This window comes from Pagrus pagrus, assembly GCF_965226575.1.
Source record: "Pagrus pagrus genome assembly, chromosome: 2".
NCBI classification, from domain to species: Eukaryota; Metazoa; Chordata; class Actinopteri; order Spariformes; family Sparidae; genus Pagrus; species Pagrus pagrus.
The window spans coordinates 10,814,058-10,839,272 of record NC_140186.1 but is presented as its reverse complement, the minus strand read 5'-3'; the positions used below and the strand labels follow the sequence as shown (position 1 = coordinate 10,839,272).

General features: G+C 39.6%; 3 protein-coding genes across 4 annotated transcripts in view; 2 read left to right on the top strand and 1 right to left on the bottom strand.

Moving 5' to 3' along the window:
• Window positions 1–3,591: 3,591 nt before the first annotated feature.
• Window positions 3,592–9,653, top strand: tmem184c (transmembrane protein 184C). Its single transcript, XM_084366351.1, has 10 exons — window positions 3,592–4,206; window positions 4,711–4,841; window positions 4,954–4,990; window positions 5,076–5,281; window positions 6,357–6,431; window positions 6,539–6,632; window positions 6,779–6,891; window positions 7,074–7,173; window positions 7,268–7,439; window positions 7,549–9,653. The coding sequence occupies exons 1-10, from the start codon at window positions 4,090–4,092 to the stop codon at window positions 7,857–7,859; spliced, it is 1,356 nt and encodes a 451-aa protein (XP_084222477.1). The 5' UTR covers window positions 3,592–4,089; the 3' UTR covers window positions 7,860–9,653.
• Window positions 9,654–10,036: 383 nt separating this feature from the next.
• Window positions 10,037–22,540, bottom strand: prmt9 (protein arginine methyltransferase 9). The gene is made up of 13 exons (XM_084366334.1): window positions 22,160–22,540; window positions 21,491–21,690; window positions 21,171–21,319; window positions 20,852–21,088; window positions 20,535–20,702; window positions 20,331–20,433; window positions 19,105–19,214; window positions 18,749–18,941; window positions 17,234–17,417; window positions 13,851–14,532; window positions 13,311–13,464; window positions 10,891–11,013; window positions 10,037–10,343 (listed from the first exon to the last, which is right to left on the bottom strand). Exons 2-13 carry the CDS (start codon window positions 21,686–21,688, stop codon window positions 10,101–10,103), a joined length of 2,544 nt encoding a protein of 847 aa, XP_084222460.1. The 5' UTR covers window positions 21,689–21,690; window positions 22,160–22,540; the 3' UTR covers window positions 10,037–10,100.
• Window positions 22,541–24,518: 1,978 nt separating this feature from the next.
• arhgap10 (Rho GTPase activating protein 10) overlaps window positions 24,519–25,215 on the top strand; it is a 53,285-nt gene continuing 52,588 nt past the window's right edge. For both annotated transcript variants that reach the window (XM_084379134.1, XM_084379133.1), the window contains exon 1: window positions 24,519–25,099. In XM_084379134.1, coding sequence (XP_084235260.1) covers window positions 24,946–25,099 — 154 coding nt within the window. In that variant the 5' untranslated portion in view covers window positions 24,519–24,945. The remainder of the gene's footprint in view (window positions 25,100–25,215) is intronic.

Below are 25,215 nucleotides of genomic sequence, written 5' to 3'. Positions count from 1 at the left end.
TCTTCAAGCTTTTTTTTTTTTGTCTAGATACATTATATAAAGTTGTATCAAGACAGAGACTGTGGCAGCTTTTCACCATTCAGTGTCAGGTTGTTTGTGACCGAAAGTCTCATTAACTAAGGATTACGCTCTCTCTACCTCTCGAAAAAGAGACAATTACCAGAGCCAAAGTTGAAAAACGCCCAGAATCAACACAACAATCTTCACTGCCATGGCTTTATCGTGCGTTGGCCTGTTATTTGTTTCAGCGGGTCGGTGATAAGTCTAAGCCAAGTCATAAACTTTATGAAACTGGTCCATATTCCTCATATGAAATCATGTCCCAACCAGGTTCCAGTAATCCTGAAGAATATACAGAATTGCTCCAAACTTTGGCTGCTGAGATATAACATTTCACAGTTTGAATTGAGATTAAAAAAAAAACTTTAAAAAACAAAAAACTTATTGGAAAATAGTCATGCTTTTCTGGGAAGTGAGGGAGAGAAATCCGACGGTATGAAGGAAGTGAGGGAGAGCTCAGTGGAATTTGGTGGGAACCTTGTTTCTTGCCAGCAGTAAATTGAATAAAGCTCAAAAACAAATAATAAAGGATCCCAAAGGTCCAAAGTGCTTCTCCATGCAAAGCTCATTGAGATTTGGTTGATGATACAATAGATGTGTTCAAGGCCAATCGATGTACGTGGCAAAGACAATGGAAGGCAGCTTCACAATAAGACATTTTCTGTTCGGACATCAACAAAAGCTTGATTTCAACGTAATTCTTGACAGGATACTTATGATGTGATAACAATGATTCTTGTCCATTACTTTGGATGTGAGAGGACTCTCAAAGGATTGTCAATGCAAAAAATGCTGTTATTTTTTTAAAAAACAAAAAACTTCTTCCAGTCTTTGTTGTGTTTCTAATGCACAGTGAATATCACACAAGCTCTTTTTCGTTAGTGTTTTCTGTATCAAATTAAAAAAGTATGTGAGACATACAATATATTATATATATTTTAATCTAATTTAAATCATTTTAACTGATTGAATTATTCATGCTTGCCACAAAATCACACAATCAAAAATACAGATCCCATTTCCACTGACTTCCAAAATAATTTCATAATTTTCTGGTATAATATACATAGATATCTAACAGTATGACATGGCGTGACAAGAATCTGCTCTTGAGGCCCTGTCTCAAAGAAGATCCATGTGTAAAAATCATATTTCATATTTGTGGTTTGTTTATTCTCATGTTATTGTCATAATGAAGTAAATGTATTTATAACAAACTATTATTTAAACACAAATGCAAACAGGAGGAGGAGATCTCAACTGGACTGGCTGCTTCTCTGGCCTTCAGGTTCAGCCGCTGCATACAGGAAAAACTGAGCAGAAAATAGCACAAGCAAACAGAGGAGTCATCACAATGTGTTGCAGGCTCCTGAATTCATCACTTCTTTAATCAAATTAGCAAACAGCTTTTCTAATCCCAGGTAATATTTCAGCAAAGACGGACTGAACAAAATACACTGAAAGTGGGAGGACAAGGGGGCTATTGAGGGCCCACCAGCTCCTTTTTGCCCTGGGGTCCTTCACCTAGCAGGTTAATCCGGCCAAGAGTGTCACCCATTGTGACTCAGTGAAGCACTTTAGTCATGACCTGTGCTGAAAGGATAAGGCTGGTGATATTTACATTTTTATAATTTCTAAAAAAAAATCCATTATAAGACCAAAACCACATCTTTGACCGGTCATAAACAAATACTTCCACCCCTTAACAAAGGCTAAATCATTTCCTAAAACATCTTCATTAATTGTCAGTCCAACATGTAAATAATGTTAATGTTTGGCACTATTCATCAGGCTTTACAGCATATAAGGCTTCACATACACAGACCGTACTTGTCAGTTTATTGTTGTTTTCATGGATTTTGCTAACAATGATAAAAAATGAAATATTGACCTATCCTTTTAAATAGACTCAGAGTAACATAAAGTAAAGCTTCAACTCTTTCTTTTAAATAACTACTACATACTGTTTAACTTTGAAGAGCTTCTTACGTCACTTGAGTTGTTGTTCAGGAACAGATGAACTGAAGCGAACACCCTCAGTGAGTCTGAACATTTCCTCACACAAAGGCCTATGGCTGACGTATTAAGATAAATAAGTAATTGTTGAACAATTGCAGACTTGTGTATTCCTCTGACAAAGGAGGTGCACTTTGGCTGATACATTATATCTCAGGAATCAGACAGTATGTCTCCTCCTTTGTTGTGCATTGATTATTAGTATTCCTCAGACCTATCCATCCTGCTTATCGCCTCTGTGTTTCCTGCAAGGCACATACTGTACGAGTTACTTCACCCTTTGGTAATGGCTATGAATCAGTGAGACATAATGGACGCCACATCCTTTATGCTAAAATCTGTTTTGGGTCTGATCAAACACAGCATATGTTTATCTACCCTGCCCTTACATTGCTCTACCCTGTATGCCACTTTGCATGGCAATCCCTCCAAGCTATCCACCGTGGCACTCGCTTGCACGACTTGTGGCAAAGACTATCTCTAATTCATAAAAGCCAAAAGGATCAATTCAAAATTCATGAACAATCTGTCCTGCTACAACCAGTGATTTCTGTGACTGTGGGGCAGTGGAGACATGGTGCAACAGAAAGGAAAGTTCTGCCTCCCCTCATTTTACAGGAAGACACACAGGCACAGGCGCACGTACACTCAAGCATGTGCGCTTACTCATGCACAGAAAAGCAAAAGGTGGAAAGGAGGTTCAGATGCGTGTGCTTAAGATAACTTTGTTAATGGAGGATTTAGATTAAACAAAAAATATACTATGTAATATAAACCTTAAAACGGGGAAATTGCTAATGAAGTTCTGCATTAATTAATTAAATGTTTGCTCAGAATGTCTGGACCATGTGGATGCAGTTTTACCCGCTTTAAATGTATAAAGTAATTGATCGCATTGCACATCACCAAATTCAGCACACACATTGTCAGATGCACTTGTAATCATATTATGTTTATTGTATGTTTCAACTGGGGAAATACATAATTTAGAGATACTGAACACAGCCAGTGCACATCTTCAGCACACAACTGTTTATCCTTGTCTGGGAACTGGCAAGACTCAACTTGGGCAAACAAAAATAAGAGTTATCACATATATTTGTCTGATATCTTGTACTTATTTTATTTTCATTAAAATTACAAATGTTTGTTTTTAAAATAAACAGTTTTAAATATGCATTTGTCATTGTTATGTTTATGTCACCAGTAAAATAACAACTGCATAAATAGCTCAAACAAAAGGTCATAGTCTGTATAGTCTAAATGTGACCTATAAAACAGTTTTGGAAAGAGCCTTGTCGTCTTCAAATGACTGTTACTACAACTAATTTAGGACCTAGTGTCCTAAAATTGTTAATTCACATTGCCATCTGCTGGAGAGAGCACAGATTATATGGTCAATGACAATGCAGAGCAACCAAACTAGCCACAAGTAACGTCAGAGAGGATATAAATCTCTCTTTATCGATTGGCTAATTGCCTCGAACCCACCAATCAGATTCTAGACTGTAGGCGGGACATCTAATGGCATCAACAGGAAGTACCAACAGCAAATTACTTTTGTGGAAACTTTTACCAACGCAAACCTTCTGAAAACACTTTAAAGTGTTCATTAACCGAGCGACTCGACTTATATATTATCCGGGAGTTTTATTTTACTGCGCTCGACGTTGAGATACTCTCAGCGGTTCTGGTGAGGATCAGCTGCTTTGTTTGTTTACATGGTCAAACAGATGACAAGCTAACGTTAGCAACCTAGCTCCATAAAAAACGAGTCATATGAGCTGGTAATTATCCAGCACATTTGTCCTCACGAATGAAGCTGAACGCTAGTCGTAAAAAGCAAATTGCGCGTACACAGCTGAAAGATTGTCTTTCGTCGCGGTGAGCTGTTGAAAGTGTGATAATGCGATGCTAACGCTAAATGTGTCGAGCGTCAGACCAGAGAGAGAAATTGTGCTGTCACGGAGCCTGCGGCCAGTTTTAAAGGCCTGAAGGCGTCTTAATGTCAAGATGCCTTGTTCCTGTGGGAATTGGAGAAGATGGATCCGCCCGCTGGTCGTTGTGCTTTACATATTGTTGCTGTTGATCGTCCTGCCCTTGTGCATCTGGGAACTGCAGAAGTCAAAGGTCAGTCCAAACTAGGGATGTTTATGAGTACATTTCGAGTACTTGTACTCTACTTTTAGTAACGTTATATAATGTTTTAAACTAACGTATACTAACACTCATGTCAGAGAAGAATATACAACCCTCTTTTACTTCACTTCATCTATGTAACAACAGTAGTCACTAATCACATTTACAGTCACATGATTGGTGTGATTATGATGTGGTAAACACTGCAAAACATCTCCTTATCAAGCCCTCTTTGTCCGTACCATGGTCCTGGAAGTCTTTTTTAGAAACTGTCAGTGCAGATAAAGGTATTTTTAACAAAAAAAATACCTTGTTACACGTATTTGTTAAAATTAAGTGTCTTGAGACCAGCAACCTATCATCATCAAAAGAATGATATCCTTAAATATGTTGATTTCAGTTATAAACAGGCGAAAGTCAAAATACTTACTTATGTTCCCAGACTTAAATGTGTATTTTCAACTGTGTTGACTGTCTCTTTGCATGTAACGACAGGTTGGCACTCATAATAAAGCATGGTTCATCGCTGGGATATTTGTCTTCATGACCATACCCATATCATTATGGGGCATCCTCCAGCATCTGGTCCACTACACTCAGCCAGAGCTTCAGAAACCCATCATCAGGTAAAGATGTCAACAGTCATGTCATCCACAAACAAGCGTCTAAAACTGTTTTTTTTATATTATTGTTTGTGTTTTTATTGTGTGTTTTTTTGTTTGTTTGTTATTTTTTAAGGATATTATGGATGGTCCCAATCTACAGCTTGGACAGTGTGAGTTGTGTATTACATAATTAAAGCCATATATGCATGTATGATTAAAGAAAGCCATGTAATCCTTCTCTTTTCCCTCTCACAGTGGATTGCACTGAAATACCCCGGTATAGCCATTTACGTGGACACGTGCAGAGAGTGCTACGAGGCCTATGTCATCTACAACTTCATGACCTTCTTGCTTAACTACCTGGAAAATCAGTATCCCAGCCTGGTACTGATGCTGGAGGTCCAGGAGCAGCAGAAACACCTGCCCCCTCTCTGCTGCTGCCCACCCTGGCCAATGGGAGAGTAAGTTTCCTGTACCACCTTTACAACAAGGACTTGTATAGAAACAATCCATGTAGCACCCACCTCACTATGTGGCAGCCAACATGTCTTAGCTATACAAATACTTAGTCTGCCTTCAACACTAGTGTAGTTATGTATTAATCAAAAGGAAAAACAGCAACTGTCCAGATTACTTTCAGAGGAAGTCCATGGTGTGTGTAGGCAGTCCGGCCTTTTTATGGTGAAGACTTGTTGAAACACGTAGGCGTATCCATTAAGTTAAAAAAGGACTTTTAATGTTATCAGAGTGCCTCAGATTCTTAGTCAGACTGCCCACACACACCATGGACTTCCTCTGAAAGTAATCTGGATGGACACTGTTTTTTTCTTCTTACTGGTACTTGACCTTTACTCTGATCCTTGAGAAGCACCTGATTTTTATATCTACATTAAACCATTTTCACCCCTGACCCAGAGCAACACTCACCTTATTTTTTCTATGTTCGCAAGTATAGTCATATTTCCTTACCATCTTCTTCAGTTACCCAATACTATAATGGATTTATCCGTTTTATTCTTAGTGTTCTTGCTTAAATGAAGGAATGCAACATTATCCATTTGACATGATTTGATTTCAACTATTGTTTGAAGAAAAGAAGCAAACACTGAAAGATAGAGATGGAAGTCAGTTTTCTCCCCCACAGCAAACATAGTAAACAAATCAATGACAGTCACCAGCTTCAAATTAGCTCTTTCAGGAAACATCCATAATTGGTTAAAGTGCTTGTGTGCAGTCAGAGCTTTTCTTGTTGACATAATTTGTTCTCCTTTTAAAACTTTAAATAACAAATTGATGTATTGGCTGAAGGTCAGCAGCAGCCTCATGTATCAGCTTTGTATTTTATAAAATTGCCCTGTTAAAATATAAACCATGACGCATGTGGATATCAGACCATATTCTTAAAGCTTTTGAGGAAAATTAGGAGGTTCAGTGTTATAATTCTGTCATTACACACTATACTTCACTGAAATCAGCAGATTTCAATGTTGTTAACCCAATTAAAAACTAATTCAAACTCTTTATTTTCCTCTTCAGGGTGTTGCTGCTGAGATGCAAACTGGGAGTGTTGCAGTACACAGTGGTGAGACCAGTCACAACAGTGATTGCCTTGTAAGCAAGCTCAACTCTTCATTCTCCTTTTTTTCTTTAAGACCAATCACAGCATTTTGTTCACTGTCTGTGTTGATGTCTGCTGTGGCCTTTTTTCTTCTTCACAGGATCTGTCAGCTGTGCGGGGTGTATGATGAAGGCAATTTCAGTTCGAAAAATGCATGGACGTACCTGGTCATCTTCAACAATATGTCACAGCTGGTAATACTACTGCTGTTTTTTTGAACAAGTCTCAATGTAATTGACCTCAAGTAAGGACGGTTTCTTACTTTATGGCCTGGGAGTGTATTAACAGATAAGATGGATGTACATTTTGTTCTCTCTCTAACTGTCTTCTCTTTATCTAGTTTGCCATGTACTGCCTGGTGCTGTTCTACAGGGCTCTGAGAGAAGAACTGAGTCCGATCAGACCAGTGGGCAAATTCCTATGTGTCAAAATGGTGGTGTTCGTCTCTTTCTGGTAAGTCTTTGTGTTAACAATTCTGGACATTTCTGAAAACATACTCCTGCTGTTTTTACCTTGCTTGTATACATCGTATATGTTGGTGAAGTATGCTTGCAGTGTCTTTATTTGTGTACATAGACAAAGGCATCTGATCACGTGGTAGCTGCTGACAATGTTTATTCGTTACACTCTTCTAGGCAAGCTGTGTTCATTGCTTTGCTGGTGAAAGTGGGCATTATCTCAGAGGAACGTACATGGGACTGGCAAAGTGTGGAGGCTGTAGCGACTGGCTTACAGGTAAGCTTAAGTCTATCTAGTTAAGAATTACTAATAATTTGCTCTTAATAATGTCATTTATTTAACCATATGGGCTCGCCATTGTTTTACTCAGGATTTTATCATCTGCGTGGAGATGTTTCTGGCAGCCATCGCCCACCACTTCAGCTTCACCTACAAGCCTTACATCCAGGAGGCTGAGGAGGGTTCCTGCTTTGACTCTTTCATGGCAATGTGGGACATCTCTGATGTCAGAGCGGACATTTCTGAACAAGTCCGCAATGTTGGTAGGTGCCTCCTATCTAATGGGCCGGTTGCACAGTTGTGTATTTTAAGTATCTGCCCTATTCTGCAACATCAAGAAGATATTTGAGACTTTTTTGTCTTTATTGACAGGGAGAACAGTTATGGGTCGTCCGAGAAAGTCCTACTTTGGTGAGGCGGGGAATGATGGGGAGCGATCTGGCCTGCTCTCTTCTGCCTCCCAAGATGCCATCACAGAGGCGGCATCCGACCCCGTATCCCCCAGAGGTCAATACGAGGGTCTGGGCAGAACCCTCACACCACATTCTTTGTCAGCTCCCGCTGGGTTCAGCTCGGCCCCGTGGGATGAAGGATATGAGGCTGGACCTGAAGTAACCGAGGAAGAAGAAAGGACCAACCAAACCAAAGAACCATCAGAGGCAGATCTCATCGTGATTACCTAGCCTATCGTTGAGGCTGATGTCATCAACAGACTCTCAGACACGGTTGGGCTGGACCCAGTTACAGCCCCGCCATGTTCCTTTACACACTACTGTACGGATGCAACACTAAATAAAACTGTTGTTTGAAAGGACACATTAACCCAGGATTAGTGAAAGTTGGCCAACAAATGCAAAACCAGATGGACCTCTCTGCCGGTGACAGCTCCAAGAATGTTCAGTGAGGTTATGGCACTAAATGATTTGTAGAAAACATGCATTTTATGCTGTTATCGTTGTACTAGTGAGTTATATGGCTTAGTTGGCTCTGCTAGAATGGTTTTTAGTTCATTATAATTGGGATAGACTTTTGGTGAATTTTAACATGCGCCCCTAAGAGCACACTTCTCTTCAAAGGAGCCAGCCTCTGTGCTGTTGTGTTTCTTTAAATGAGAATCCACATAAAGCCTCCCGCATTCGGAGGGAATCATGCATGTGTATCCTTTCCTAATAGGGAATTATTACACACGTTCTTTGTGTCATCTCGTTCATATCATGATCTATGGAAGCCCTGAGAGGCAAGTATGGGAGAAAAAATATAGCAAATATTCTGGTAATCCATTTTCAGAGGTTTTTTTTTCGTCTGTGAAAGCAGTGAAATAACTTTTTTAAATTTTTTTGCCAGGATCATTTTCTTAAATTGTTTTTTTTTTTTTCTGTGTGAATAGTTGGGGGAAAAAAAAAAAGTTTTGGCAGGTTAATAAAGAAACTTTGCCAAGATCGTTTTTCAGATTGCTTTTTTTCACAGATGAAAAGAAAAACTTTCTCATTCGTCTTCCGACTTGTCAGATGTGACAGCAGAGAAAATCACAACTTTTAAAATACTTTTTTTCGCTTCGTATCTTTTGTTTATATTGATTTCAGAGGACAGCGGTTGAAAATAGCACTGTTAAATGAAAATCTACTAAACTAAAGCACATTAGATGTCCAGAATCCAGAATCTATTTCTTTGTCTCAGCCTGCAGACGATCCATACTACCGAGGGAGGGAGGGAGGGAGGGAGGGAATGGAAAGAGCAAAAGCAGCAAATTTTTGGCCTGCACATTTAAGAGTAGGTTGGAGCTGTGCCTGCTGAAAGATGTGTCCTGACAGTGTGACATCAATACAGAATCATTATAAATAAGATGTATTTCTTAAGGGTTTGCCTAGATACTATAAGTACAGTCAAAGTATTAAAACAACGTACATAATTCAGTTTGTACAATCAGCACACTCTGGTTCATGTCTCTTCGCTCTACTGCATACAGCTCACTCTATAGTGTTTAATAGAAATGTATTCACTAGTCTTCTCAGATGCCTTGTTCTTTGTGCCGTGGAACTAGTTCATCCACTACATCAAGTTATATTCCAGGTCCAGTTATTCTTTACCATTGGCTTTTATTCATATAATTTGATGAGATGTTGTCCATCGTTTTTAGCCTTTAAGTTTGAATAACTGCAGCTACAGCACCTAAGCCATTTACTTTTCCCCACAGATTTTCCGAGTTCTTTTGTCTTCGTGACTTCCATTGATTCGTGCAGGGATATTTACATGTTTAATGTACAGTGTAGGATATCAGTTTGTGTCATAAAATGCATAAATGTATCAAATCAACAGCATAATCTGCATCAAGTCCAGCTAGAGAATGTTGCATTGCCTTACAGGATTTTATTTTTCTAAATAAAACTGACAGGATCATATCAGAGCCGATGTCAATGTTCCACATTTTAATTTGATTCCATCTCTGACAGTCTCTTCAATAAATCAGATTAACTACATGTCCACTTGTTTTTCTTGTTATTCTAGAGAAAATCCTCCATTTATTGTTGAAATGTTTTTATTGATACCAACAAACATCTTTACAAAAACAACTGAGCCCATAATAAAGGGACAACTATAATATTCATATAACATACTTACAAACATAAGTACAAATTATAAATGTCCTATTATTTTATAGCACAGTTTGAAATAAAAACGTAACATGAAGGTTCAAAAATTCTGTTTCCATATGATGATTTTTTTTTTGCGTCATGAAGGCTTCTACTATAGCTCAAAATAGAGATCCAATGTGTGTGAAAACTTGGAAATTTGAAAAATGGCATCCCATTTATGAAGAATGACAATGTAGAAGGTAAATCTTTAAATGATTGATGAGGAATTCATTACTGTATGTGTTTAATTGAGGCATAAAATATATAGAAATTAAACAACAGTGTCGGAGTTTATTGCTCCATCGGCCTGGGGGCGTTCGCTACATGGGCTGATATGGAGATGGTGCTCTTGTGAAGCTTCACAGTGAGGCAGACCCAGTCTCCAGCTTGTACCTCCAGGGGCTGCTGCAGCACAGCAGCCGCCTGCTTCCAGTGAGAGTTCTGGCTGAAGGTGCTGACGCTGATGTCCTGGTCCAGATAGATGTGGTACCAGAAGGGAATTGCAGTTAATCTGCCTGCAGATGTTGCCCGGACCTGGGAAACAGGGATATTGTTTTAATGGTACATAAGAAGATTCATCATAAAAATATACTGTACATAGTACCTGTATATCTCGAGTCACGTTTTGCTTCCGATAATACATGACACATGCAAATATTTAAAAATGAGATCATGGTTCTTTTTAGTTCCATCCTGACCAACAAGTTATTTCCAGTTCTTGCATTCAATGTTTATGAGCTTTGCAGATATTGCACCTCATGTTAGATCGCTGGATGAAGGATGTTGCAGAGAGCTGAGTGTCTGAAAACCTTTGAATGTTTAAAAACTGAACTATTTCAAACCGTTTCATGATGCAAAGTTTTATATCTGAAGATTCAAACTTTGGTTTTGTGCTGAATTTATAATTTAGGACCAAAAATACAAAGTCAAGAGGTTAAATCATTTCTTGGTTTTTAGTGCAATACGTTCATGTAACAGAAATTAGTTCAGGGTTTTTTGAGATTTTTTGAGGGGAGTTTAAATGCATTATTTCCAAAATACGTTGATAGCATTCATTAGGCATATGTACTGTATATCTTACCTTCACTTCTCTGTCAGTGTAGTTTGCGGTGGCATTCATTAGGTCGAGAACAAAGAGCTCCACAGACTCACTGAGGTGTCTGCACTCCAGTGTGGAAAAGTCCAAAAACACGTGGACTGGTACCTAGAGTACATAAAAGATAATCACAATGTTTTTACAGCACATAAAAGGAAGGACCGGCTGACATTACCAATAAGGAGCTACATAAAAACCCATAAAATACCAGGAAGGAAGAGCTACTTGAATTTGACAGCGACGTGACATAAAACAGGTGCTGCTGATGCACACGTTGGCAGCCACTGTCCACATTAGAGGGGGAAATTGATTTCTCCCACAAAATCAAGGCAGACTGCTTCATTTAAGTGCACAAGTTAGATACTCAAGCGTTTATTATGGAAAGAAAAGAAAAACGCTGCTGCAGTATATTAAAAAATCAAGCCGAAGCAGACTTACAGTTGTTGTAACTCTTTCTCACAAACCATTATTTTTTCACATAAGGTTTTAATTCACAGTGTCAGTGGTTAATCACTCAATCACTGATTAATGCTTGGGAAATAATCTTCCACCTCAAACTCTTCAAAACTAAACAAACAGGCCACGACTGCAGGGCAGCAGACTTAAAAGCCGAGGGGGAAACCAAAGTGGCAGCACAGAAAGTGGCACTGTTTCCTTTACCGCACAACAAAAGAATCTTTCCTCCTCCCTGTCACAGTTGTGTAGACCTCAGAGCCCGCTGTTTGATGTGCTTGATGTAATGTGTACTGATGGATTCAGGTAGGAATGTCTTGGGCCAAGCTGTGTGTTGTGTCTTGTGTGACAGTTGTGCTAGAAAAGTGCCCTCCACCGAGGGCTTCAAAGACAACATCTGTTAAAACAAACGACCGTCCCGTGTGGGGCCTGCGGAATTAGAGCACAAACATGATGCTGGAAAAAAAATAGTAATAAAAAAGATAATTTCCAGACCAAATAAAGAAAAAGAATTCAAAGGGATTTCACAGCTTCTTTAACGCAGCTGGGAAGCAGACATCAAAGAGTAGTGCACAGCAGAAAACAGTCTTGGACCTTAGTATTCAGAGTGAAAAACCTTGTTCAACAAAAGACAACCCAGACACGGTAGGAAACAAAACAACAGTCTGAGCAGTCTGTCTGATTAACTTATACATGTCAAATCTGTTCTGAGAATTTTTCTTTGTACCTTTATAGTCTCGCACTATAAGTCGATCATATTAAACCAACAGGCAGCACATTTGCAGCTAATGGGCGAGCTTTGAATGTGAATGATGCAAGCGTACCAACACAGCATACTGTATGTGAAAACTGTCAATATTGACTCTTGCATCAGGAACGTGAGATTGACTGTTGCCTCAGTAACATGAGACAGAATACAAGATACCAGTGGGCTGAGACGTACAAAAGGAAGCTTTTGCAACTTGTGTTATGAAGGCTGAAGAAGTTTCAGGATGACAAACATGATTTTCGTGTTCTTCAGCGTGATTTCTCACAAACTGTTTTGGTATAATTCAAGGAAGAAGACATTTTATGGTTAAAATGACTAACTTCCTGATCGTGTAACTCGAGACCTGACCTTTAGGATGACGATTCACGTTTGAAAACAGTCCTCCGCATTGACTCGATAGACCTTGAATTTGGTTTATTAATATCACACCCAGTTGAATTAAGTGAGGCCTGCAAGATTATGAATCGATTTATACGTAATAACAGTATACACACTTATATACCCCACTGATACTGGATTTGAACATGGATAACTTTCTATCGGTCAATATTAGTTTTCTAACATAAAACATTTTTGGTAACAATTTGGCTATTAAATAGTTGCAACCAGGACATCATGTACTGAGCGGGAAATTTGACAGTACACTAAAAATACACTTCAGTGCTCCCTGCTGGACAAACCTTGTAATGACAACTCTTTCTAAATCATCTTTGATATTTCTGCACAGAAATTTACCATTGCTAAAATAGTCAAACATACTGAAAAATAATACATTTGTGATAAATCACCACTGAGCCTTTCCATTAATCACCTGAATCTAACTTATTTTTCCTGGCAATTTAAAAGATGCAACCTAGCACCTATTGGCTAGTTAGGCTATGCTGTTTGAGATAGCCTAACTCTTATCGATTATTAGATAAAATTATCTACAGGTTAATCAGCAATGAAAATAATTGTTAATTGTAGCCCTACTGGGATCCTTTAGTGTTTCTCTCAGGTAAGGTAGCTAACATCGTTTTGGTTTTCCAAGATAAAAAAAATAAAAAATACAATGTAGTGCAAAAAGGCACACACATACAGCAAACCCTGCAGTGACCATTATTTACTAGAGTACGAACATTACATGCTAAATATCATAAATATGTTAACCTTGATACATGGTAGCTGGTGTAGGTATACTTACAGTGAACTGGTTGATGAAGGGAGCAATATTGAATCCCAGTGTTGGCTCCTGACCCTGGACAGCACTTTCCAGCAGCAACGTGTCTGACTCCACCAGCATGCCGTGAACCACAATCTTAGCTGGGAAAATACGTCCTCCTTCCTCCAGCAAACACCTACAGATCATGGAAATATATTTTACTCTACAATATATTAAACTACAGCAATAAAATGCATAATCCACTCTGACCTACAGAAGCTCTGAGAGGCAAGCGAGAACAAAAGATTTTGGTGATTTTTTCCTCCCAAGTTTTTTTCATGCGCAAAAAAAAATTGTAGTAAAAAAAAAAACCATATCTTGCTACTTTTTTCGTGATTTTTTTTTTTTTCCCACCTGCCAAAACTTTTAATTCTAGTTATTATTGTGATTATCCAGGCAAAACCACTTTTTGTCACCTGTTCTTAAGTCATAAACACAGGAGATAAATAGATCAGACTGAATCACCAGAACTTTCTTTCCGATTTGCCTCTCAGGGCCTCTGTACTGGCCACTCTCCCTTACCTGGCCAGTGAAGCTTTCTCCATCAGCTTCTGTCTAATGAGACCACAAGTCTCTACACAGTCCAGAATGATGGCGCTCCACAGCTTCTCTCTGGATGGTCTCTGCAGCATCCCCTGCTCATCGTCCACATGGTTGAGCCAGAACTCTAGATGGTCTTCTGGGATATTATTAGCGCGAGCCAGTCTTTTTAAGACTTCCTGTTGCTTCTTCTTTTCCACAGAGCTGTACGCTTTTACATGACCGTGGCTGGCGGCGATGAGGGAGAGCAGCGAGAAGCCCTCTGACACATCGAGGACATAGAACAGGTCACTGCAGTCTAACTGATCACCTGATGTTCGCTCTTGGTTTTGCCATTTAACCTTCAGCTGGGAGATGAGTTTGGCCAGCGCGCTGCAAAAACTCTTATGGTAGTCATGATTGTTCAGGAGCGCCATTTCTGAACATTCCAGCATGCTGAAGTCTTTAGTTTGGTTCTGGTCAGTCTTAAGGCATGCTAGCGCACTGCACAGTTCTGCCTCTGGGTTTGGATTTGAAACAGGGTTTTCACAGTGCTGTGAATCCAGGCGCTTGTCTAGGCGGATTTCACGGCCATCTCTCAGCACAGCGACGCTACAGAGCCTCAAGTAGGCATCTCGGCAGGAGACTTCAACAATCAGCTCGTCTCGAGGCTTCAGGAGAAAAGCTGGAAAGAATTACAAGAAGAAACCAGTGACTTGGCATGATTACACTAGCACTGTGCAAAATGTTGGCATCAAATGAATTAAATCTGTACTTAAAATGGCAAGTCACATTTGTAATCTTGTTTACTGCAAACATTTAAACTCTTACCAAGTATATTTGTCATATTTTTAGTCAAAATATTTCATTATACTATATTCATTATTATAAGATTAAATCACCAAGAAAGAAGCATCACTGTCAGACAAATGGAGCTTCTTTTCAGACAATTTTCATTTTTTTTTTACTTATCACAAGCAAGAAACATCTTGTATTCAGTGTTTTGTTACTCGTATTTGAAGTGGCATTTTTTTCCAGGGTCCTTTTTTTTCTAAGAGCCTGACCGATACATCGGTTGGCCGGTGTTGGCCTATCACAGATACATCCGTATCGGCCCATATAATGTCTGATGTTTGTCAATATGAAACATTTTTTACAGAACATAATGCAGAAAAAAGGTGCTTAGCGTAAATTATAATTTATAATATTCTGACACCTTTATGTACCTGTCTTTTATGTGTTTGTATCTGATAACTACGTTTGAGGGATCATTGCCTGTTTATGTATATATTCTGTGTGTATAAGAAATTCAGTCGATAAATCTGTAACAGAATTTTTTTACTCCTCAATGAAGGTATCGGTCCCAAAAATCCAGTGTCGGCATACATATACAGTTCCTGATTTAAATCAAATGATACCAATGTTATACTTTATCTATGTCACATTCAGAGTTCTATAGCGGCTTGTGCTTGGACAACATTTATAAAGAGGGTACTACAGAAAAATATCTTTATATTTCTCAGAGTTAAGTATCAAAAACCGACTTGTGGTATTGGTGCTTATACTCAGGTATCATATCAGCAATAGAATTGAAAATGTCAAATGACATTCAGTCTCAGACTTTTGTGAATACAACAAAAGGCTTTATCTACACCTGCTGTAAAAAAGAAAACTTGACAGGGAGGTAAAATAGAGGGGTGTCTTATGCTGTCCAGATTGTTTTGGGCCTAAATAAATATAATCAACTTGACATGGACATTTTTAAAAGGGTGAAATAAAAGAAGAATAAGACGGAGAGAAGAAAAAGCTGGAGACGCACAGAGAGAAAGGGAGAGCGAGCCCAACTGAGAAATGAGATTCAGGGGACCGGCTGCACAGAGGGAGGGGGAGAGGCACAGAAAGGATTCCTACAGGAATAACATCTGTTCATGTCTTCATGTCAGCGCTCGCCTCGTCAGAGGCATTTGGGGAAAATGCATATTTATTGCCTATAAGAATTTCATGAACACTAAAGAGTGTCACAGGCGATCACGGCGCACACGTCACAGCGACCGGGAAACGGATGTTGGTGATCACCGGGAAAAGGTGGCGGCTCCCCTGACGCTGCCTTCACCAATTAGCGCTGCAGTGAAATGCTGTTGAGCCCTGTTTGAAAGATGATGTACTGCAATGCCAACTGGAACATGTCACCTCATGTCAGTGCCTATTAAGCTCACAGTGGCCTGGCATAATAGGAAAGTAAAGAATACACAGAGCTCCTAGTGACACTCTCATTAAACTTTTTGCAGTTCTCGTCAGTTTAAGTATCTTGCCCATCAAATATCAATTTTATTTTAAAATAATAGCTTTATTGCGAGCCTTAAACATCATAAAATGTGTGTTACATTTATCTGGTACAGAGTCTTGTAAGAGCATTGGATTTTTAACACTGGAGTATTGTGGATTTCAGTGACAATAGCTAAATATAAAATATGAAACATTTCTGTGTTAAAATGACAAAAAAACGACTGGACCTTCATCATATATTTTGTTGAGTTCTGCACTTACATTATCCTAAATGCTTCTAACAATGTTCAAACATTGAAATCCATAACTTTATCCAAGGTAGTGGTGAGTTTTATTTGGTTGCCTGTCACTAAAACTTCCTCAGCGACAAGACCAAACGTACCGTGAATAAAACTTTAAAATATCTCTGCGTCTGTGAACATTTCTGCCCAAGTCACGTCAGATAGCTTTTCATCAACAACTCCCAAGAAAACACACTACTCCTTACTACTTTTGATGATTTGATACCCCGAGCAGCAGAAAAGACATACTGTGCGTTCTAAGTAAGAAAGTGTCCGACTTTTAAGACTTTCTACATATTTCAGAAACATTTATTCTGAATTGAAGTTAAGGCTGTAATAAAGTGGTGATTACTGAAGGGCCTCAACTTACATATTTAGTGCCATTTCTTTTCTTTTTTTTAGTTAATATAATCTTATCACACTTTTTTTTAATTCTTTTAAATGTTTTTACTTAAACTCCTGTTACTTTTTTCTTGTTCAGCACAAAGGTTGCATTCGATGTATGACATGTGCTATATAGATAAAGTTTGACTGATTGATAGGCTGAAATATATCCTGCAGCATCCCTGGCATTATTTAACACAGATCAGATGTTTAACACTGTACATAGTCTCCAACATACACTGCCCTCATCTGATGCAACAAGGAAATGCACGGTAAATAGTGGGAGAAGAGACTACAAGCTGAGCAGGAAAAAAAAAAGTACTAGTCAACACATGCAAAAAAAAAACCCCACAATTCCCTGGAAACACTGTGACAGAGGTGAACCAGTAAAAATCTATTACAATTTTGTCTCAGTGAATGTCTAATGGAGCCTACCCTTGGTGCTGTGGACAGGGTAGATGGCTTGCTCCCAGCAGGTGTCCTCCTGGGGTCCAGTAGACAAACTGCTCTCCTCGTCCAGGTGGAGCTGGAACCACACAGCCAGGGCGTCCAGCTCGCCCTCCTGAGTGACGGGCAGGTGGATCCTCTGAACCTCCCTGGAGCTCAGGCCCTCCAGTTCCTACAGATTACCAATACAGCACGATTAAAGAGGGGATGGTGGAGTCACAGGGATGTTGGCTAAAACGTCAAAGATCAATTGAAGTTTGGCTGTAATAGTTACATGTGCTGAGTAGAGTTATTAAAGATGAATTATGAGTTAATATACTGTGTGTTTCATAAAACACAAGTCTGCACTGTAAATTCATGGAGCCCGATATCCCCAATACGATAATAAAAATGATGCCTGGTCTGGCAGGTTTACTGCGTCACAGCATCATATGTCAATATTTTGTAACTTCTGTGAGAAATTATGCGTAACTTCTCTTTTCTGGGACTGTAAATACACTGGATATGTTTGGATGTTGTTTCTCCTGTGCATTTATTTTTTTGTGTTTGTCTACTGTATTTCTATACCGTTTAATAAACAAGTGTTAAAAAAAGGGTTCACAAGAGTGTGGGATCTAAAACCAACAAGCAAACATTGTCTCAGTGATTACAAATGCACCTTACAGCAGCTGTGTTTCTCTCTTTAGTGGCACTTTTTAAAAAAAGTTAAAAATCATCTTTACTACATGTTTACACTCATTGCAAGCTCTGCTGATATTATAAAGGAACAACCCCTCGAAGCCTGAGGTGTATTTACAAAAATACAATGATCCAGAAGTCTGAGACCACGAGTCAAGATACTTCTTTTTTTGTAATCATTTTGTAATAATTTGACTTCTGACACTTTCAGAACCCTCAAACTTTCTAACCATTAAAAGATTTTCAACATGGTCCCGGACTTTTGGACCCCAATGTAGCTCATCCACTTGAATGGAAAATTGCAAGACTACAATCAAAACCTTCTAAATGTGGAACAACAACAAGTTTGGATTAATATTCTCAGCGATGATAAATATTGACAAATTATCCTACAGGTACCGTCTGGCAGATAAACACGGTCTCTCCAATCTGCCAAGTGTTGCGCTGACAGCTAATAAATCAGGCAACGATCCCTGCAGGCCTATAGTTAAATTATAAGTGACCACTGATGTGCAATTCTTTAGCCTGTGAGGCAGCCAATGCGTAAGCTTCATGGGACCAATAAACATACGGTCAGGTGAATTAATTATCTTTCCGAGGTTACAATATTCTGCTTCACTCAAGGCAACAAATACATATTGAATATTAGGATTTCTCACAAGGCTGCATATCTGACGCAAAGATCATGCAAAAGTGAAGTGAAAGCTGATTAATTTGATAGTAGCTGAATTGATTAAATGATCATATCATGGGGGTGATACATGCTGAACTGAAAAAAGGCCACACACAGTTCATCAGCTTCCGTTGTCCTCTGTTTCTGCTCACCTGCACGTTGTTGAAATCTATGTCGAGGGCTGTGAACGGCTCTGTGAGAGATTTATATCCGCCTGGCAGTCTGCTTAGTCTCTCTGTAGTGTACGGCTCCATGGAGTCGTCGGGTTCAGAGCTGCAGCTCACCGGGCTGTGGAGCTCTCCGGCTGCAGACATGGACAGACTGCCCACCTCGGACACGCAAAGCCTGCATGAAAAATCAACAGCGATCTCACGACAGGTCCTGACAACTTCTTCTGTTTGTCTCAAAACAATTTCCAAGAACTCAGAATGTAACAACTGGCTGGAAAGAAATGAACCTGACACACACAGCCTATTCAAAAGGAAGTCAGACGGACTCCAGGGCCTACCTGTGATGCCTCCGGATCTCAGCGCTCTCAACAGCCATACCGAACACCGTGGCTCCAGCCGGGATAACTCGCCCCGTCGCGGACTGTTCCTGGAATTCATTCTCACCTCTCTTTAGGACAAGAAACACGTGCTGTTAATAAAACTACTCGTGAAATGTCACAACTCCTACTGTGAGCCAAGATATCATGGAACATGCCCCATGAGATCTGCACTTCTCTGAATGTTTAAAAAGCAAATGCCAGTGGATACATGTAATGTTTTTTATACTTTGCGAGTTGACACAGAGTGCCTTGAAGCCATCATTAGTTTTATTCTCTGTCAGGCTAAAACATTTTATTGGAGTCCTCTGAGCACACACCCTGAATTGTGACCCAGCTCTGGCATCATTAATTAAAACTCAAGTGTTTTTCAGCTCTCTCAAGATTTTATGAGAAGGATTTTAGACCCTGTATGTCAATGGCAAACGGCAATAGATTTTGGGTGCCAAAAACTCGCTAAAGGGATAGTTCTGTTTTTTGAAGTGGAGTTGTATGAGGTATGTATCCAAAGTTATTGTATTACCTACAGTAGATGACTGTTGACACAACCATGGTTTGGAGAAGCAGCAGGAGCACTGGTGTAGGAGGCTAAGCATTTTAGCCACTTAAATGAAAAAATCTTTTTATCAGTTTAATTAAGAATAGTTTAACATTGTCGTCAGACACGCCTTTCTGACGGGAAAAATCTGATTCTGTTACATCTCTCTCTTCAAGGCCACCAGACTCCTTTAAAAAAGGTAATTTTGCAATGCAGTACATGGCAATTGCTGGTCCACTATTACCTCAATTGGTTTGTTTGTCTGTGTCATGGTGAATCCGAACTAACCATTTAAAACACAGAGGTCAAAGAATAACACAAACAAACTAGCTGATTGAGGTAGCCGTAGGCCAGCAAGTCCAGTATTCAATGGGGTAAAATTACTGTTTTTGTCAAAGGAGTCTGGTGGGTCGGGAGAGAGTGATTACAGCTTAAGCTGATTTTTTTTTTTAGGTGTTTTACGTGGATAAAATATGCTTCTGCTGCTGCCTCCAACCACAGCAGTACATTGCTTGGCCTCCATGCTGGTACTCCTGTCTGCTTCTACAAACTTGGGAAATCCTGACGCAATCATGTCCCCGTAAGATTGCACTGGGGCAACTGTACAACAAAGTTCTGTCCCCTGCTTGTGTTTAACTACACAAGTTACCTGTGGAGGTAGCAGCAGGTGGTGCCAGGCATGAATGAGACTCTCTATGATGCCCTCTCCAAACAATCCTGCATCCACCGTCTCCGTCACTACCAAGGACACCCTGAGAGAAAGCAAACATTCCCGAAAGACATGAGTGACACTACAATTTCAAAACAGCACAATTAAAACTTAAAGGCGCTGTGCCTGTAGGATTAACTGTACCTGTGTGGGATGTCCTTTGGCACTTCCATCTCCAGAGATTTCATATGGAGGATCTTGATGCTACCATCCATTCCGTTGGCGGCCACCACCTCACAGGCCAACTCATACATCGTCTTTGACAGTTCACAGGCGTACACCTCAGCAGCTCCTGCCTTCTTAGCACACATACTTAACAGAGAGGACAAAGAAATCAGAACAATGATACTCACTCATGAAACACAGGTCCTATTCTAGCTCAAGCCAAAAAAAAAAAAAAAACCTTCTGATTTACAAAAGAAGAATTCAAAGTTTCCAAATTGTCATGGAAAATATCTCACCCAAGGATCCCAGTGCCAGTACCTATGTCAAGCACAGTGTTGCAGCCGCTCTGAACAGCTTTCTGAATGGCTTGCTGATACTTCCGGTTCCTCCCGTGGTCGTTGAGCATTAGGAAATGCCAGCGCTCCACCAGCCAGTTGGCCACACGATAGAAGTTCTCCCTGGCTTCTGGATAGTCTGGTCTCAGCTTCAAGGCTTTATGGAAGTGACCTGCGGCCTCGTCTCTAAAGCCCATTCTGAATAAGAAAAGGAGAGACACATTATTGTAAAAAAAACAAAACAAATTAAAACAACATTGGAAGAAGATGAGGATCATACCTGAACAGGTGTTCACCCATGCTGTTCAGGATAACCTCATCAGCAGGAAACAGTTCCAGCGCTTGTTCATAACAGTCAAAGAGTTCCTGAATGCGGCCCACAGAGTCCAGCTCTTCTGTCCATTTGAAAAGCGTGAACCTGAAGGACTCCTAAAAAGGAAGAAGCCACAAAATGTTATTCCAAAACTGAACATCTTTCAGTTTTTCAGCAGAAAACTGAGTGAGAGACTCCTGTGTGTACTATTTGTGGCTGGTTATGTATGCACAACCTTTGGCAGTACATGTGTGCAGACTGGTTTTCAGAGTGTAAACAGTCATTACCCTTGCAAAGTCCTTAAACATAGGTGCAAGGTTGAGGACAAGGAGGTAGTGCACGAAGGCAGTTCCATAGTCTTGGTTGAAGAGGCACTGCTGGGCGCTTTCTAGGGAACTAGAGACCAGCTCGTTCCTGGCAGGGTCCTCTCTGCGTCGCCTTCGACTCCTCCTGCCGTTCTTGGGCCGTGCACTGGCATTAGGCATCCCTTGCAGAAAAAAAGGAGAGCAGAGAGTCTTGAAACTGAAGGGGTCCTATCTTTCTTTATACTTATGTTGTATTGAAGTTTGAAATTCTGGTATGGTGACACCCTTTTTTCATTCAACATTTTAAGTTAGAAGGTCCATATTTTGACTTACTTATATGTCAAAAATATGAGAAATAAATCAAAGTTTTGACTTACAAACTAATAATTTGGACTCAGGAGATCTCCAGATTTTGATTTAGCAATTCATTATTTGAAGAACATTTCTCATCTCAAAATATTGATTATTCTATTTGTGATAAATGGGCTTCCATACATGCCACAACTTTCATGAGAAATGATCAATTATCATTAAAAAACGTCAATATAAATAGGAAACACTACATAACTAAGATGAAAAATGTTAGCGAAGATACTTTCAACAAAATGCTATGTATTTTACAGGCATTACCAGCATTTTTTCTTGACTTACTGTGTGTTGTTTTAGGTCACAGGCTGTGGTGTGAGACGGAAAAGATCCCTGCTGTTAAGTCACGGTGGCGTTGCTAATTTTGCCAACACACAAAACGTAAACATCGCAGCTAACGTTAAGTCCAATATAAAGTCGTTAGCATCCTTGTGAGCGACCCGTCCTTTTAGCAGCAGCCAGCGTTAGCTTAAAACATTAAAGCTGCCCTGACAGTCGCTACGATAAGTTAGCTGCATGTCAAAAAACGACCGCGTCTGTTTATATTGACGTTAAAACTGCTAGGTACTCATTTTAAATGTAAATCACATCGCTGCTAACGAGCGTGCAGCATCTGTGATAAATGCCGCTGAACGAGAAACGTGTCCGCACGCTAAACAGCCCGGGAAGAAACAAGTAGCCGGACAGGGTTCCGGGGGAACAGTTGTAATGAGGTTTGTTATATTTTAAGGTACGAGCAGAGCGTATAAATCGTAGCAAACTTGTTGAATAATGATTTTCGTATTTATTTATCTTTATTTAACAAATTAGGCGCGAGTAAATTTTGGCGCCTCAGATTTGCCTCCAGTGGAACTAATCACAGGCGAACGGTGAAGCACAATCAAAGGGAAACAAAATATCAAGATAGTTCACACCCTACGAGGACTGTGCATCTTAAATCATTCCATATGCTATAACCTGCAGTGCATGTGTGAGATTCTTGTAGGTAAACCCTGTAGTACTGATTATTCGCTCACATTTGTCCACTTTAAAATGACATGGCGTCGTCATTGCTTTAGATTGTGTCCTATACTAGGTTGGTAGGCTGATGGTAGCTCCACCTTGTAGTCACTCCCACTGTTTGTGAAGACCTGACTGAGGCGGTTGACTTTGGAGGAACTTAAGCCCATAATCTCAGGAGGCTTTAATGCAATGCTTTTGGTCACCTGTGTTCAGTTCTGAGTTGGTTTCTGTTGCTCTTGGTGGTTTACTTTGTTTGCTGACTTGCACAGACCTGCAGCCTCTGAAGTATCCAACTGGGCAGTGTTTACTCACAGACTTACCTTGTTTTAAACTTGTGGGTTTTCTGCTATACTCTCATTATGGTGACTAGTTACTGAGAGATTCCTTTTCTCTGTCACTACATTCTGCCAGAGTAATGAAAAAAGTAATGAATTCTACTGTGTTAGTGTTATTTAAAAATATAGGGGCTTGAATAGATGTTCAACAGCAGTTCCTCTTCAAACCAGTGTCCTGATTCACATTGAAATATAATAATTTAAACCCTGCTGAAGTAGTTATAGCCCAAGTGCAACCTAGATGTCTAAAACATTAAACCTTTAAGCAGAATCTAGTTTTAAAATAGCTTTCAGGAAGTAATGACATGAGCTGTGTACAGTACATCTACTTGAGTACAACTCTGAGGTACTCCTCTGGAGTATTCATGTTTTCTGCTACTTAAAATTTTTACTTTACCCCATTTCAGAAGGAAAAAATATACTTTTAATGGAGTTTTTTTTTTTTTTATGTAAGTAAAAGATTTGAATACTTCTTTTAGGTCTGAGCAATATATTAATATTATATCATTATCATGATATGAGACTGTGTATCACCTTTTGGATATCGTTATACAAAATTGTGATATGACATAAGTGTTGTCTTTTCCTGGTTTTAGAAATGTCATTTTCCAAACTTAAAAGACTTTTCTACTTGTTTTACTTTTACTCGCCCCTAACCAGCCCACTTGGTCATTATATCCACATGACTGGTTGACTGATTATTTATCAAAGATTTTATTGTGTTAATATTTTGTGAAAGCACCAGAAATATTGGAATATTTTATTTTGTCGTGAAGTCTTTGCATTCATGAAGTGCTTTTGAGAAGATTTCAAAATCCTGCAGTATATATTGTGTATCGTGAAACAGTCTAAACACATTGCAATTATTATTCTAAGGCCATGTCAGTTCAGTTTCAATTCAAACTTCATCACACACAAAATCACAATAAAAGATCATTGTTTAAAAGAGAGAAATAGTATACATTCTTACAAAAAGACAACTGCACCAGTTACTCCACAGCTGGGATGATTTTATTTTCAGAGACATTAAGACAGCAAATACATTTATACATGAGATTTCTTAAAACAGCTTGGAAAGTGCTGACTCCTGCAATTGTGCCCATTCCTGGCTCCTTTTGTAATAATAATAATAATAATAATAATAATAATAATAATAATAATAAAAGAGTAAAATCAATAAAGGACGTTTCACCTCTGCTGACATCTTTCGACCTGCAAACAACCGAATCCGCGAAGCGAAGGCGGAAGTACACATGACCATCCGCTCTCGCAGAGGCTGGATACTCTTTGGCAGAAGTTTGCTACACGCACGCAGATGTCAGCAGAGTTTCTCAATCTGTCACTTTGCGAGGTGGAGCGCGTTTGATGGAGGAAGGAAAAAATCGGACACAGCAACGATGGCTTTCTGACAACTCCCGTGAACCGACCTCACCCGACAGCGCGCCGTTATCACCTCTCAACCGCTTTTACCTGTTAGCCATTCCGTTTCTTGTCATTTGACAACTGTGGAACAACACCCATGCGCCCATGTCAGAAGTTACTATGCTAACCGCCGTTAGCTGCTGCTACTTGACGTAGCTATGTTTTCTCTGCCTGCCTAAAAAGCGGTATTTCTTTTGATTGTATCGTCTAATTTTTTTAATTGTCTTTTTTTTTGTTAAGCTACAAAGCGAGCGTCATTTTGACCCCCAAGTTTTCCGTTCTGCAAACGAAGCTATCAATCCTGTCACAGAAATGGGACTACACCCGCTGGAATTCAGTGAATGCTATCTGGACAGCCCCTGCTTCAGGGAGAAAATAAAGGCACACGAAGCGGAGCTGGACAAAACCAACAGGTTTATCAAAGAGCTGTACAAAGATGGGAAGAACCTCATCAACGCCACAAAGCGTGAGTTGACTTGAATGTTCGTTGAAAGTCTTAAGTTCAGTCAGAGAAGCCATGCACTCTCTGTGAGAAGAGCTGCAGATGTGTTCACTTATATATATGTATATATAAGAAAATCA

What these genes read in the sequence shown, in the direction of transcription:
- tmem184c (XM_084366351.1), top strand. Translation starts at nt 4,090, where the DNA reads ATGCCTTGTTCCTGTGGGAATTGGAGAAGATGGATCCGCCCGCTGGTC. An exon ending in CAATCTACAGCTTGGACAGT is followed by an intron (nt 4,991 to 5,075) that starts GTGAGTTGTGTA and finishes TCCCTCTCACAG; the next exon opens with TGGATTGCACTGAAATACCC. An exon ending in TCAACAATATGTCACAGCTG is followed by an intron (nt 6,633 to 6,778) that starts GTAATACTACTG and finishes CTCTTTATCTAG; the next exon opens with TTTGCCATGTACTGCCTGGT.
- prmt9 (XM_084366334.1), bottom strand. Translation starts at nt 21,688, where the DNA reads ATGCCTAATGCCAGTGCACGGCCCAAGAACGGCAGGAGGAGTCGAAGG. An exon ending in GAGAAAGCTTCACTGGCCAG is followed by an intron (nt 13,465 to 13,850) that starts GTAAGGGAGAGT and finishes CATGATCTGTAG; the next exon opens with GTGTTTGCTGGAGGAAGGAG. An exon ending in ACACTGACAGAGAAGTGAAG is followed by an intron (nt 10,344 to 10,890) that starts GTAAGATATACA and finishes CCTGTTTCCCAG; the next exon opens with GTCCGGGCAACATCTGCAGG.